The 16643-nt window shown below is 29.1% G+C and overlaps 1 protein-coding gene across 3 annotated transcripts in view; it reads left to right on the top strand.

Annotated features, from left to right (window-relative positions):
- Positions 1-15571, top strand: part of LOC111621001 — a 137653-nt gene extending 122082 nt beyond the window's left edge. For all 3 annotated transcript variants that reach the window (XM_023363034.1, XM_023363035.1, XM_023363033.1), the window contains 2 exons: positions 10060-10095; positions 13975-15571. In XM_023363034.1, coding sequence (XP_023218802.1) covers positions 10060-10095; positions 13975-14316 — 378 coding nt within the window. In that variant the 3' untranslated portion in view covers positions 14317-15571. The remainder of the gene's footprint in view (positions 1-10059; positions 10096-13974) is intronic.
- Positions 15572-16643: the final 1072 nt, after the last annotated feature.

Raw genomic sequence — 16643 nt, 5'->3', positions numbered from 1 at the left:
TCAAACGTCCTATTCTAGGTAGTATTTTAGCTTCGCGGTTATTTCTCTTCTCGTCACGAAAAGGGGGAAGAATGAGAGAGAGTAAGAGCTTGGACTGAGTAGAAATTAACCAGGGCTACCTTCAGTGAAAATTTAATAACGCACAACCTCCATTGGACGGCTATGGTACACGTCCCCCATCCAATAAATTGATTACGAGGTTGTCACCTCCAGGGTAATGGAAGTGGCAGTTTGGGGAACATCTTTCGGATATCCCCATGTGCCGTCAGTTAGATCTTAACTTTGTACTCTGGGACATCAGTTAGATCTTAACTTCTTTTATTTTATTTTATTTTATTTTTTTATATCCTCTCTCACTCTGTTTGCGATTTGTTTTCTTTGGTTTATCCTTGGTAAATTGTCTTGATGAGATTGCTTATAATTCTAATGCAGAAGACACAAACTTGTCGGTAGGAATTTTTTATTATTTATGTACAAAACTGTAAGAAATAATTTAAAAACTAATTTTTTGTCATTTGTTTTAAATATAAAATAACTTGAGAAACGTAGTAAGTGACTTTTGTCACTTACTACGTTACTCAAGTTATTTTATATTTTATACCGATGTAGTAAGTGACAAAAATCACTTACTATATCGGTGTGAAATATGTTAAGTTATATTTTCTGAATTTAAAATAAAAAATAAAATTACGAAATGATAAAGAATAGCCAAGATAAAGCCAAAAACCAAGATAAGTTATGAATATGAAAAATATTTAGCAATATAATAATCAAATTTTTTCAAAACTTCTCCTGCCACGAAACATAAAGATTTCTAAAAGATGTTTTAGAGTAAATTTAGAATGAAAATGTATACTTAGTCTATAAAATAATCTTGAAAATTATAAAATTTTAGCAGAGATTTGAAAGTATTAATTGAAGGCATACGGCCAGAGAAACGGATAATGTGCTAACGTAAGCTTTTTTTTTTTTTTTAAATCACTGAAAATAATTGAGTCTTTTCACTTAATACATTTGTCGAATTATTATTTTTTTGTACTAGAAATATAAAAATTACATTGCGGTTACTAATGAATTATATATGTGAGCTATTACTATATTTTTTTCACGATAATTATGTTATTATCCTATAGGAGAAATCTCGTCTTTTGTATTAAAAAAAATGTTAACATAAATAATGGATGATTATTATCGTGCTGTAACATAATATAACTGTTTTAACATGTACATTTTTATGTCGAAATTTTTGAAAAGTAATTTTTTTTATTCAATTAAAATAAATTTTTATAGAACGAAACAATTTTTACAGAATAATTATTTAAGTGGTTGAGGTATGTTTAATTAAAATAAATTACATTTAATAATACAAATATATTTTTACAAAAATTTTAAGATTTAAGAACTTAGATAAGTAGTAAAATTTAAAAATATACGGTATAAAATTAAATATATAACTTTCTATGAGAGATTTAATATAAAAAATCAAGATAACAGTAAATATGCAAAAGATATCATATAGTTTGGTGTATTTTTGTATTATATTATATACAATACATGTACTGTACAGTACGAGTCTGTCTTCACCATCGATGGCTTATATTTAAGAATAGGAAGAACAGAAACTTTGTAAATTTATAAGTTATGATATTTCAGTCGATGATTTAGAATATTCGGATGAATAAATTAGTTTGTAAAGGCTGTTAAAAGTCGATCGAGTGTTTATTCTAAATGTTATCGATTTTGCTGCAAATACAGATAAATAGATTCGTTATTGCTTTTTAAAATAATCCAAAGCCGTTATTGATTAGACAAAACATCAAAAATATGGTTAAAATATGATCAAAAAGATCAAATTTTAATCATATTTTTGCGCCTAAGAAGAGTTTTCTCTCATTATAAATTATGGCATAATTTATTCTACATATTCGCTATAAAATGGCTTATTATTTTTTTCTCCATTCATGTGTAGTGATAAAATATTGCCTTTTAAATTTTGTCAACATCTTCCACTTATAATTTAATTATAGTTAAAGAAATTAATTTTTTAACATTTCTGAATTGCGTATATTATCTTGTTTTCCTAACGAATATTTTTCTTTTTGAAAGATTTATTTAGAATATTTTCAACTGATATGAAAACTAAACAACATATAATTCGATATAATTTAAAAGATAAATTAAATAGAACATATAGGATAAATTATTGGCTTACTTATCATTAAAAATACCCAAAATCATATTGTTTTAAATGTTGAATTTAGAAAAAATATAACATTGCAGCAGGTGGTTTGAATTTTGCTCTTCTTCAACTGTAATATTATTACTTTATTGAAAATTGCGTCTGTATTTACATATTCGTATATTTAAACGAAATATATAAAATAAAAACAAATTAAATTTAGAGGTTGAATAATTTTTGAAATTATTTTACACAGATTTAATCAGTTTTTCCATCGTTTTATGTGCACTTTTAATCGAAATTTTTACATCTTCTGCTTAGGTTATGATTAAAAATTTGATATTTTTACATAGTTTGATCGAAATTTTTATAATTCTATTATGCAGTTTTATTAAAGTTTCGTATATAACGAGTAAAAAAATCTGCGAATTATAACTGTAAAAAATTGAATACAGTATTGAATATTTCATTATAAAAAGTTTGTTCAAAATTGAACATAAACGTATTTACAATTTTCATCACAAATGTTAATTAAATTTTGGAAAATTCTTATTATAACAGCATTTCATATCATGAAAAATTGAATCATATACTAAAGATTAATTTCGGATTATAATTTTTACGTAAAATTCTGAAAATTTCTGATCACAATTAATGTGATTAGAATTTTCTCTACCACGTTCGTTTTTATTGTGTAAAATTGATATGAAACTGAGAAGGATTCAGATATAATTGTATACTATAATATAGAAAATCTTGATCATAGCTACCAAAATTGAAGTAAGCATTTTTTATCTTTCTAATGTAATTATAGAATGAAAATACCTGGATTTTCATCTTTTATTTCGACATTCTGATCACAATTAATGTGATTAGAATTTTCTCTACCACGTTCGTTTTTATTGTGTAAAATTTATATGAAACTGAGAAGGATTCAGATATAATTGTATACTATAATATAGAAAATCTTGATCATAGCTACCAAAATTGAAGTAAGCATTTTTTATCTTTCTAATGTAATTATAGAATGAAAATACCTGGATTTTCATCTTTTATTTCGACATTCGAACCAACTTAGGAGCTGTAGAAGTCCTTTTCCATCGGCTCTTCATTTCCATTAGAATCTTCGATTCTAACAGAAGTGTAATTGTTTCATCGATTCTTGGTCAGAGCGAGACAAAGATGAAAAGGAAAATCATAACCAGAGAGAGAGAGAGAGAGAAAGAGAGAGACTCTTATCGATCACTTCTGTTAGTAAGGATCAGTAATTACGGTAGGCAAAACCGGACACTGGAACTACTGACGCCAACTGAATAGCTAATGAGCGACAGCGGGCGATTTCTACGTGACTAGCAATTCTACCGCCGTTCTAGTTAAGATTTACGATTTATGATAAGAAATATGAGAAATAAAGTCGGCCTGTTTCAAATATCCAACCGTCTCGTAAAGCTATTTTTAAGTTTTAATAAAATTCTATACCGTTTTTTACCGTTGCTAAACTAATTGTTTATTTCCTCCGATTCTGTGCCTGGAGTTTGTAGTTTGAACTGGTTTTTTTTAATGTCCAAACGAAGTCTAATTTGAGAATTAAAAGTTTCATTTTTATGTTTAAAATGTAAGGATTTTCTGGAATTAAACTGGTATTAATTTTGAATATGTAAGTGCTGTATCAAACGTCACGAAATGGTGGGTTTGGTAGAGCTACAGCATGCCAATTTATCCATTTCCGAATCGTTGCAATCAAGTATATAATCTATGACTTGCATTATTGATGTTTAGTACTATTCTACAAAATTAGATCTACTATCAACTGAGATAGAGTTTACCTCAAAGTTTGTTTTTGTAATTGTTTATATACATTTTTTATGACATTATGTCGTTATGAATTTATAGGGAAAATTTATATTAACGATTTTTTAAAATTACTTAAAGATTTTTTTCTCAGTTAATTTTAGATCACAAATTTCTTAAATCTAGTTTTAGATTTTGAAACATTGAAATATATTTGAAAAATTAGATTATATAATGATCATTTTCATTATAGAGTACTTTCTCATTGTGTAAACAACTGAAAAATTTTGAAATTTGAATAGTTATTTTACCGATATAATTATAAACTGAAACATAAGTAACAATGAAATTAATGCAACATTTAAGATGTAGGATTAAATAAATTATTAAAATTTTCAATCCTTTGGAGAATATATAAGATTGTATATATATAAGTTTGAAGTTTTTATCAAAAAAATAGAAGATTATTATTTAATTATCATTCTTAGGGTTTAAAATTGACATATACGTAAATATTTCCAAGATATTCTAGATAAGTTTATGAATATCCAAGATTTTAATAATAAAATATTTAAGTTAAATTTATTTAAAAATGAAGTTAAAAATAGTTTTGAATTTAGGGCGCATCAAAACTTGAAAAGTTGAATTTGTATAGATTTAATATTATTTAAATATATATGTTATGCTCAGAACTCGCTCGGTGAAGTTACATATATTAAATATTTATTTTAAGATTTTTATTTAAAACAAATATAATTTTAAAAGATTCTCCTAAAAATTTGCTAATTTTCAAAGAATGGAATTAATTTTGTTTACGAAAAAAAAATCGTATTTCGTCTAATTATTTATATCACGTGTCCTTAAAATATTGAACCTTTTCTTATCGCAACCGGGATACATTATGTTTGAATGAAATATTTTGCTATCCGCTAGAAAGAATGGAAGAAAGAGGTCCACCTTCACGAACCTCAGATTTATTCTCCTTGATTTTTCACCGGGGATTCATTAGAGCAAGATGTATGTTCACCTGTACCAGCTGCTCTCTGGAAACTGTAGGATCGGATAATCGACCCTGTGTCAACATTACTCTCTTTTTTCTGGACTCATATAACACGAACGAGTCACATTGAATGTTTCAGACAAAACTATACCCTAGTAAAAATAAATTTAAAAAAAATTTAACGTAAAATCTTCATAATTTTATACCAGTTTTAATAGATGGATAGAAGCGTCTTCGCGTGTTTGAAGGTTACATCGTCTTTCGTTTCTTCGGACATCGTTTACAACCTGAGGCTAACAGATGGAGAAAGGAAGAGAGAAATCTCCCATCCGCATCACTCTTCAAACTAGGGGCATTAGTTTAATGGTGATAATCCCTATCCCAGCATGCATGCACCGCCGACTCTGCATGTCCATTAAGCGTTGCCAGCTATCGGTTGCGATGTCAGCTACACCTGGACCATGTGATAACGCCTCTCTCGAGACCCGTTTAGAGTCCAAGGTCGCTGTTTCTCTCTGTCTGGTTCGATAAAATGAGGAATTGAAGCACAGTTAAGAAGCGTGATCAATTTTTTATCCTCCTTTGCAATCAGGTTTTTCCGGTTTGAAAGATGCTTAAAAATTTCATATTGATGGTATTAATTATGTAAAAATGTTACGTAGGTTACGTAGGAATCTTAGAAACATAGGTTTTTTTTCCTCTGAAGTGATAAAGTCAACAAATTACTCTACTAAGTCGCAGTAGTTTTCCAAATTTGGTAGCGTGATCAATTGACTCGACTCCTTCATTGCCAATTTATGCAATTGGCTAATTGTGCGGTTTGTGGAATAAATCTGTTCGTGACGATCGATCGATATTATGGTTGATTTAGTCTAGAGAAGTATTAATTAACTCGTCTAAAAAATTAATAAAATAATAAAAATATAAAAGTAAGGTTTAATAAAGATGTTTAATAAAACTACAAGTTTATAATTTATTGTCTTCTTTTTAATGAACAGTCGGAGTGAAAATGTTCGTAAATTATATTTAATTTAGGCGATTCAATTGCTCTTAAGATTGATTGGATATTTTAAGAAGATTATTTAGTTTTTTTCGACTTTCCAGATAAATATTAAAATTGATTTTAATGTAGTTTATTAACAGAATATTCTTACAATGACTTGACTTTTTGACTTCAATATTTTTAAATATTCATTTTTAGACAGAATTCTGTATAATTATTCAACCTGATTTTTTATAATTAATAAATTATATGATGCTGTTTTAGCATTACGTAATTTTTTTTATAAAAAGCAATGTTCTTTTATTAAGTGATATTTTTATTGTAAGATAGGAGACAGTTCAACACGCATTATGTAATAATTAAAACTGTAAATCCATTTATCGTTGTGTAATTTATTATTTTAAATGATATTCATTTATTTATATATTAATAAAAATGCTATTTTTAATAGTAATATAGAACTTACGTAGCATCAAAAGCATAAATTTTATTTTTATAATAAAATAAATATAGCACATTGAAAGACATAAATATTGTAAAATTATACATTATGTCACATTCACTCACATCTCTTTACTTTTACCATGTACAGTACGTGTGGCATATTTAATTATTGAATATATATTTTGTTTTTCGTTAAATAGTATTAACAGCGCATTGCTTAATAGTGTTACGATATATTTACTCTGTTTTCTACTTTTTGGTATGAATTTAAGCTGTTGTAGGTCTAATTCTAGAGTATTTGCATAAGTATACGTTGCCTATTCGAACGAGATAATAGCAAATGAAAATCGAAGCGATGCGTAGGGGTGTCTAACCGATAGAATCCAACCGGGAGTTGATAATGTCGCTAAATAAATAAAATGCTGTTTTTATTAAGGGGTCCCTTATCAATCATTCATTCTAATGTAAAAAAAAGAGTTAGCACGTGTCACCGACATCCAATTGAACTGAAATGCCACTGACAATTAACCCTAAGTACAGACGAAGCTTTCACTCTTGCAAGGCCACAGTAAATGAACCCAAGCACGGATACAAGGAAGCTCGTTATAGCTTACGTGCGGAGTCGCCGTATTGATTGGCATCCATGCCTTAAGGGCGGAGACCGGGCATTCAGTACAGTAGGAGTGTGGGGAAGAGGAGTTTTTCCCCTCGACACATCGGCACGCCAACAATTAGAGAGGCTCCTCGCAATTCGGCTCTTCTCTACTCTCCTGCAAACCCACTCTCTGGCTCTTGTTCTACCTTTTTTTATTTTCTCTTTTTTTCTTTTTTCGTCGCTCGTTTCTTTCTCCGATTATTTGATCCGTTTCTGGTGAGAGAAAGAGAGGAATGCGAATCGATTCATTAAGAGCGGCTTCGTTGCAAAAACTATATTGTGTGTGTATATATGTATGTGTGTGTGTATGTATAATGTGTGTATATGTAGAAGGAGAGAGGGAGAACAGACTTTACCTAGATTGTAACAAGTACCTTATTGCTACAAATTCAGAAATTGAATGAAGAATGCGAGAATAGAAGGGTTAGTTGTAACTACAAAACCACTAATTGAAATGGGATTCATTGCCTTGTAAAGTGGTTCGTGTGGCTGGATAAGTGTTATTGACGACTCCTTCAGATGAGCAAAAGCTTCTTTGTGTATGTGTACGTGGGCCCATGTATTTTTTTTTTTTTTTGTTTAATATATCCGATATGCCGTATGCAACGCGTGCCAAGAATTGAATTTGGTAGACTGCCTGCTTTAGGTGCACAATTTATTGATTAGTTTTGCTTTCGGATCAGTACTTAATTTTACAAATGCTAAGTTTCTTTGAAATTTCTTAACTTTATTTATGAATTCTTTGCCATGCTGATAATATTCAATGTATTATAAAGAAAAGGAAAAAATATTCTTTAAAATAATCAAATTTTTTGAAGAGAGTTTAAATGCTTTTTAATTTAGTATTTTTATATTTTATAAAATTCTTTAAGCTGTACGAAAAATAATGTTTTTGACGATTAAAATATATTTTATTACATTAATAGTAAACTTAAAAATTTATATCAAGAAGTTGAAAGAATTTTCGAATGTTAAAATATATTCAATCGCTTTTAAATAAAATGAAGTGAAGAAGCATTTAAATTTTAATTTTATATTATGAGAATTTTATGATATCGTAGCAGAATTTATCGAAAAATTAATTTAGATATTTTCTTCTCTTCTACTTGAAGATTCTGAAGCATTAATTATATTAAATTTAAATTAAGCTGTTAAAAACTCTACAAAGTGGAAAGCTTTAACAATAAAAAGCTTTTTTAAGTTTAATTTTAAAATTCAGATGATGTAAAATGCAATGAAGTAGTTTGGATCAGTTTTTTTTTCATGTGTAAATGAGGTTCTCCACCAAAATCAATAGGCCTACTGTAAAATTAAACAAGTTCTATTTCTCATATAGTGTGAGAAACAAAATTTGTAATTTTGTTTAGTAATAATATATAAATTGGAAATAAAATTGATTTTTATTCTCTATGCAAATTCATTACGTTTAAATAATCAAAATAATTTAGAAATTCAGATTAGAGAAAATTTTCTGTAATAATTATTCTTTTTGAAAATGTCTTATTGAGAAAAGTAATTTTCATTTTAAAATATTTTTCTAGAATTGTTCTAGAAAATAAAATGCTCTATTCTGTTTTTTAATTGTGATTTTATGATGATTTTACGTGTTTTACTAAGCACACTATTGTGAAATTGAGTATTGTTTCTTTTTTAATATCAGTTTCGTATCAGTTTCTTCATTTACATGTTTAATAAGGCACATTATTGAAAATGATAGAAACAATTAATTCCAGAACACACTTAAATGGTATCTTGGGTTTCAAGAAAAAATAGTATTACGAATAAGTTTTAAAAATATTTTCTTTAATTTCTCTTTATATTAATTATTAAAAAGTTATTATTTTAAATTTTAACGGAAAATTTCAAAATAGAAATATATATAAACGGAATAGTAAAGGTGGTCGCCTTTCAAGTTTGGTTATCGTATGCTGATTTTCAGAATATAGTCTAGATCAATATTATTCTCGAACGAAGTCTGAAAGTCTCCTTAATGTCACTCATTGGGGAACGTAAGTTAGGGCAACCTGGCGAAAACAACGGTTGCTATGGTTACTGGAAAATAGACAACCGTTCCTATGGTTACCATATTCACTCGCTGTGTTTGGAAGGAAATCGATCTTCTAACCCTTTCCTCTCTCTCTTTCTCTCTCCCTACTCTTAGACTCGTCCGCTCCACTAGTTACATTCTGGAATTATACCCTCTTCCCTTCCACTTATTAGGGGCAACTCCCGGTGTGTCAGTTAAACACACTTTGTCTTCCAACCAGTTATTGAACATAAAACCTTGCTATAAAATAATACAATGCCAATTATTATATATAAATTGTTCTGGCGACTACTTTATTAAACTAACCTACTCTTTCGTATAAATATTATAAAGTCAGAAACTCAAACGACTCATTTAAATCTCCCATGAAGGAAAAGAAAGATTCGATTAATGTCAGCTTAAATTAAATAGTCAATTCTTAATTTCTCTCGATAAATCTAGGGAGTTTTGTAAGGATCATTATTGTTGTCTGCACGATAAAGAGCAATTACAAAACCGACCTAAAATGTGCGGCAACAACCATTAAAGATATTTATCTTTGTCAAAAGTATCTGGTAAAGACGTCGACGTAGACTGAACGATAACACTGTGTTTCTGGCAATATTTGTGTTGAAATTTGTTTTCTTCTTCAACAAAACAAGTAGAAAAAATACTTGGTATTTTATTTGTTGAATTAATTTTGAAGTGTAAAAGTCGGTAACATTTTACTTAAGAACTATTAAAATATATCTTTAGTTAGATTCTTAAACACGTGACTCGCATTTGTATTAAATAAATAACCTATAAAAGTGTATTCTAGTGTTCTGTGATGATGAAAGCCATATATATATCTAGATCTGCTCATTTTTTTAATGTTCTTATAAATTTAGGAATTTTAGAATTTATATACGATATTAATTCTACTTAAAGTGTTTAATGTGTCCTATTTTTTCTTTGTTAGGGAATCGTCTCTTCATTACCCAGAAGAATGAACAAAGTAAGTACACACAGCTTCTCCTTTCTACTATCCATTCGAAAAGAGAATAACGCTATTAACTTCGAATTATTCTTTTATTGTCATAGTTTCGAATGGAACTAGGACGAAATTCAAATATTGTTTTCGCATTAAAATTTGTAAAATCGAATTTAAAAACTATTTTTCAAAAATATCGTAATGTTTTTACTACATTAAAGTAGAAAAAATATATTTAAATAAGATAAGAATTATATATTGTTTAGAACAGACGTGTATAGTTTACTGTATATTGTAGATATAGTAGTGGCCCGAAGCCAAGTATAAGTTAAAGTTTTAATTAGAAAGTTTTTAAATTAATTGATTAAGTTTACCTTTATTAATAATTATAATGTAAGTATATTGATATTTATTGAACTTTTATTATATTTTAAGCGATAGTTTAAGAGTATTAAGATCCTGGAAAAAATTCTTCATTGTTTCTAACTGAGCACTTTAAAGTGTAATATGGTAAAGTGAAAAACTTCTCGATAAGATTTAAGAAAAGTTTATAAAGGTAAAACCATAACTGAGTGTCGAGAAGAATGGTTGGTGAATTTTCTTATGATTCATTAATATCTCAATCCTCGCTCTACCTAAAGCACCCAGACTCGGCCACTCACTCACTTCTCTTAATCTTCGCTTCTAACTCAAGTTTCCTTCTGCCAGGCGTGATTAATTTGTCTCGATGATCGATTGCCATCGCCTGGTAACTATGGTAGTGTGGTTCCACTGAAATTGAATTCACTTCCGGTTCCCTAAGTTTTCTCTTCCAGTTCCGTTTTTAGTTGTAGAAAAGGTATTGCGCTTAATACTTTTTCGAATGGAGATCCTTGAATTTATAAACCTTTCTGACTCGTTCGATTATTTGAGATTGACGCCATTTTTGTCTGTACAACTCACAAAGTTATATTTTTTCTTGCCGTGAAGATTTAAATAATTAACATTTGATTGGAAAGCTGTTAAAATGCTTAATTCGCTCATTTTTAAACAACTCTAAGATGAAATTATTCGAGCCATGAGATGAATTTATTAATTATCTCGTCAAAGAATCTAAGAGTTGTTAGTTAAGAGGAATGCAGAGAACCGTTATCTGAAGAAGCAAACTCTCCAGAGTTTAATGTCTTTTATCCATAACAATGCCTTCTATGCTTGGAAGAAACTGGTCCACAAACGCCAATCAATCATCTTAGCTTCAATGACGTTTTTGACATAGCAGCTAGTTTCGCAATACGGTAATGTGGCCAGGAAGTCCATTTTGGACGGTGAAGTTTCGGCTCCATCTTTTACAATTTTGGCACAAAACATTTAGAAATAAAATTCTTAAATACTACTCTTACTAATTCATCTTAATCATTTGACGTGTTTTCGAATTATTTTTCTTAAATTCTATGTTCTGTTTTAATAGTAAATTCGTCGTAGTCTTCTTTTTTGTTCGTTTTTCTTTCGTATGTAAACGATGTAAGAGACATTTAGATTAGTTAATTAATGATGATATCGGTTAATGGCATCTGCAAAAAGCATTTCTTGCAGTTGTTGATCAGCAGACAATCACACAATTCATCTTCGTGTCTTGGCTGCACTGATTGGATCCCACCACAAGCAATCGGTTGCTGACTAGAAAGAAGACAGAACTGGACAGGGGAAGCTTCCAATTAGGACTAATTCCCATAGGATAACCAGAAGCTTTCTGCACAGTCGAACTACCATTCTACCATGAACGCAAACACATCCTGAGAGATTTGTTTTAATCGAAACGGAAACCCAATAAAAGAGGAAAAACATTTCAGAGAAGATTGGACAAAATTAATACTGCTGATTTTATATAAATATATATATAAATTATAGATATGAAAATGGAATTAATTCTATTTTATAATTGTTGAAGTATTTTTAAAACATAAAACAACAACACAGTTTCATCAGAATCAAACAAAATTTTTTAAACAATTTATCGTTCTGGGAGTTAAAATCAATTTAATTCAGTTTCGACTTTCTCTTCTTCTGATAATTTAAAAGTGCGAATAAATCTTATTAATATTTTTCTTATACGCATATTTAAAAATATTCTTATAAATATCGCATATATTTTTAATATAAAAAATAGCGATTCTATTAAAATTATCTTTAATATATATTTTTTAAATATGCTATCCCTTACATGCAGCTTTGTTGAAATTATAATATTAATTACCATATTCATAACTGTCTTTTAATTTCGTTTATAAAAAGACTGATTAATAAATATTTTAATTGAAGCGAGTGTGACGAATCTGGAAACTGCAAATTATCTAGTCAAAACCGAAGTTATAACTACACACTTCATTTTATTAAAAGTATTTAAGCGTCAGTTGAAATATCCTGATTCTTTATCTCTTAACTAGAGAGACAAATTCAACATTTCTTATAGATTTGATCCCATTTACTTCTAGATAACTCTGTCCGCCAGAAAGAAGAGCCTAACGAAAGAGTAAATATTCAGAAAGAATAGTGTTATTTATTTAATTAATCTGCATAGTAAAACAACGTAGTCACGTTCGGATTTAAAAGATTTCTTCCAAATTAAACCTTTTCTGAAGTCTGAAAACGTGCGAATCTTTCCCTCCTCCGAGCTCCAGATTCTTATAATTATAATTGTATTTACGGAAGTGGGGAGAGGAGCATCTCTCCTATCTTGTTGCTCCGGAGGATGCATTGGCAGATGTACACAGAAGAGAAAAAAAAAATATCAAAGAGAAAAAGGATGAGACGAGTTGGTCGTCGACGATGATGACCGTGATCGGAGCGACCCCTGCGGCCAAACTGAAGGAATTCCATTAGGACGAGAATAGGAAAGAGATGGATGGATAGCAAATGGATTCCAAGATTTGAAAACGATGGAGAAAAGAAACCAGTCAGGGGAATTACAGATTTTTAACACGGCTCTATCTTAATGTGATGAACCTATGTTTCATATACGCTAAATAACATATTCTACTTTTCTAGAAGATAAAATTATATCTAGAATCGAATTAATTAAGCTTCTTTTCCAGTCGAGGTGAAAGAAGATTGAAGATTCCACATGGTGTTTTCTCCTTTGACATAGGCCTGTTTTTTTGTCAATGATTCTGTTAAATTTCTATTACAAGAATTCAAAATTATGAAACTCTGTTCTTATTAATTTTTATAACGGATTAATATTCTTTTATTTGTCTTTCAATAGTCCTATACAGGTGAATCCGCGCGTGTTTAATTATATAAAATTGGATAACGCCCCGACGAATTTTGGTGAATTAAACACAAACAATTAGTATTTAATCCAGAGAAAAAATGAGAAAATTTTTCGTTAATCTGATATAATGCGATGTTGATAAAGGAGGATGATTTAATCCTATCAAAAGAGGTGCTGCGATAAATATTTCGTACTTGTAATCTTCTTCCTGCATGATTTTGCAAGTAAAGTATTATTTTCTGATAGGTTAATTTCGTTTCTAAAATCATTTTAAAGATAAATACATTCAATTTATATTTAATAATAAGAGTTTAAAAACTTCAAAAGTTTAATCGATTACAATTTACGTCTGTAGACGATCTTGTTAACATTGTAGATGTTATATTTCCTACACTTTCAGAATTGCCCGTCATTATTCTTGTGCAGAAAAAAGAGATATATACAAAAATAAGAACTTAAAAGAAATCAAATTTTATAACTAAAACTCTTTTCGATCACCGGAGGCAGTAGTATCCGCGTTTTCATTTAGATTTCAAAACTTAAAACGGTTAATATCATTCCTGTGTACACAATTGTCGAAACTATTTGGGTCCAGTTGCAACCATACACTGCAGACGTTCCAAATTCCTATCTTTTCTTTCTTTCTTTTCCAGGTTGAAGATATCAGAAGAAGCACCCGATCTAAGGGCCCTCCAGGTAAGCGTTGCCATGACAACTATTCCTCCCCTCCTTTTTCTCCTCTAGTGATCAATCATTTTCTGGGAGCCGTATCTCGAGAGAGAAAGAGGGAGAGAGAAAGAGAGAGAGGAGGCAACGCTGCCAGTTCAACCCGTCACTGCTCGGCACCAGAGCCTCGCAGCACTTCGGTAATTACTCGAAACGAACGGGAGGGTGGGAAGGAAGCCGCTAGACGCGAGAGGGGTCGACGAGGAAGGAAAGAAAGAAGAAATAAAAGAGCCGAGATGTCATCAACTGTGGGAAAGTCCGCCACCTGAAGCAAGAAACAACGGGTTTTCCATCTGCCGTCGAAAGAAATTGACGTCAAGAATCTTTGGGAGGGGGTCGTAAGGCTAGAAATCGAGGCGTTATTGACTAAACTCTAAAAGGCCAAATATCTAGAAACGAGAATGTAAAATTGACCAACTTTAAACTCGATACAGAACCGAGTGAGATGTATGCAATTTCTAAATCTTTTATTTTATCGTTAAGAGAAACTAATTCTCTAGCTCTTTAAGAAAAGAAATTAACATTGGAGAATATGCCATAAACTTCTATACAGAATTTAATTCAAATAGCCATAATAATCTTAGGAAAATAATAGAGGGCAAAATTAAATTATAAAGTTTTTATTAATACAGATAGATCTCTAAAATATACACATGATATTATTTATAAAGAATTTTAGTGAATGTGAGATGAAGAAATAACGGTCTTAACGATAATTGGTTGTTGTAAGCAAAGTACTGTACAAGCGAATAACCTTATCACTACCTATTTTAAATTTGAAAATTTCTTCAATTAATTAGCATTAAGACAATCATTTTCAACTAGTTATCATTAAAATTGCCATGTCTTTACATAATCACCATTAAGACAATCAATATTTTCAACTAATCATAATTAAGATAGTAGTATCTTCTATCGGTCTTCATTAAAAACTTTATCCTCGATATCTCGTGTATATCGCAGAGAACTGCCTATATTTATAATAACTTTTTCTTGAATTTTATCAACTGTATATTGATTATTGTCTAGTAAGTTCTCAATTAAATTTTAAAATCTTATATTACTAATCACGCTAACTTCCCTTAAAGTTACTACTAACGAGCATAATGTATAGCTCTTACATTTTTTTATTTTTTGTCATCTTTATATCGAACTGGGTTTCTTGTTTTGTTCTGAAACCGTTCGATCTCTCCAGCGCTAATCGAAGTTCTAACTTGTTCAGCTGTAGGACCTCTCCCTCTTTCTCTCTCTCTCCTCTCTCTCTCTCTCTCTCTCTCTACCTCTGTACATCTCTTCAACGAGCTTGAAATGTTCAGGAAAAGGAAAATTGCAATCGTTTGACTCGAATCTGATAACAATCGTTTCTGGTAAGAGAATTATTCGTTATATAAAATCCTGAAAATTTTATTTAGCTCTATAAAAAAGACAATTATCGAGTTTAACGAATTTATCTCATGCACGTTCTTGTTATTATATTTAATTTTTATATGTTATAACTTTGATTATACGCTTCAAAATAGTTTAAAGGGAAAAATTAATGCTAATTTTATAAATGGAACATATTTAGTAATCTTTAAATACATTTTATTAATTTTTTGAGTAATAAAATATTTATTACGTTTATAAAAGCATTTTTATTGTTTATTCTATGGAATTTTATTGAAAATTTTAAACAAATTTGTTAGACGCATTTTACACATAATTTATAAAAGATTAAGTTCACGTTTTCTTAAATTTTTATTCATAATTTAGTCCAATTTTAAATAGATTTTTAAATCGAAAATCGTATATAATTATTATCCGAAAATAACTTTTTTTTTGTATTTCTTCCGATCGTTTTGTTCGAATTTCGATATTGAATGATGCATCACCGATTTCAAAATCATACAAATCACACACGCGTTTGTCTAAAGTTTTTTAAAAAAAATATCCAATTTTATAAATATTGAAGTAATACAAACTATACGATGTTAACTGTAGCAGAAATAATTAATCAAAATAAATGATTAAACTTTTTTTGTGCCAAAATTAAAAGATTTTTACTTAATTGCGACTAAAAAGTATGTAAAAATGCATTCGATTAAATATTGTTTTATATGCATGCAAAAACTTTCATTTTTGTGGATAGAAAAGTAAGATTTTCTCAAAGATGTATCGCATGAAAGACTTGATTTAAACGAATTAACAATTTTCTTTTATAATAGTTAATTATAAATATTTTATAGTCAATTTTGACATTTTTCCATTTTCATTGCTGATTGCATTCATATGAAATTGCATGCTTCTAGCCCTTCTGTTTACCATTATTAATTATTTCGTTACTATTATCTTCTAAGACTATAACGTCTATTATTATACGTAGAGACCAATTTTATTAATAGGATGAAAATGTGAATAAGAATTTTATTGTAAAATTAGTTAAGTACTAGTACAGTACTTAAATACAGTATTGTATTTTAATGTTAAATAAAGAATAAAATCTGAAAATCGGTAATAACGAAATAATTAATAATGATTATGTTCATGTTTCTGCTTTGTGTAGTTATATTGATTAAGGCTATTATTTTTTATGTTGTCGAATTTAACACATTCTCTT

Source organism: Centruroides sculpturatus, unplaced genomic scaffold (genome assembly GCF_000671375.1).
Source record: "Centruroides sculpturatus isolate CEXI.00-Female unplaced genomic scaffold, Cexi_2.0 scaffold297, whole genome shotgun sequence".
Taxonomy (NCBI): domain Eukaryota; kingdom Metazoa; phylum Arthropoda; class Arachnida; order Scorpiones; family Buthidae; genus Centruroides; species Centruroides sculpturatus.
Note: the sequence above shows the minus strand (reverse complement) of the source record. Positions and strands in the feature narration are given on the sequence as shown.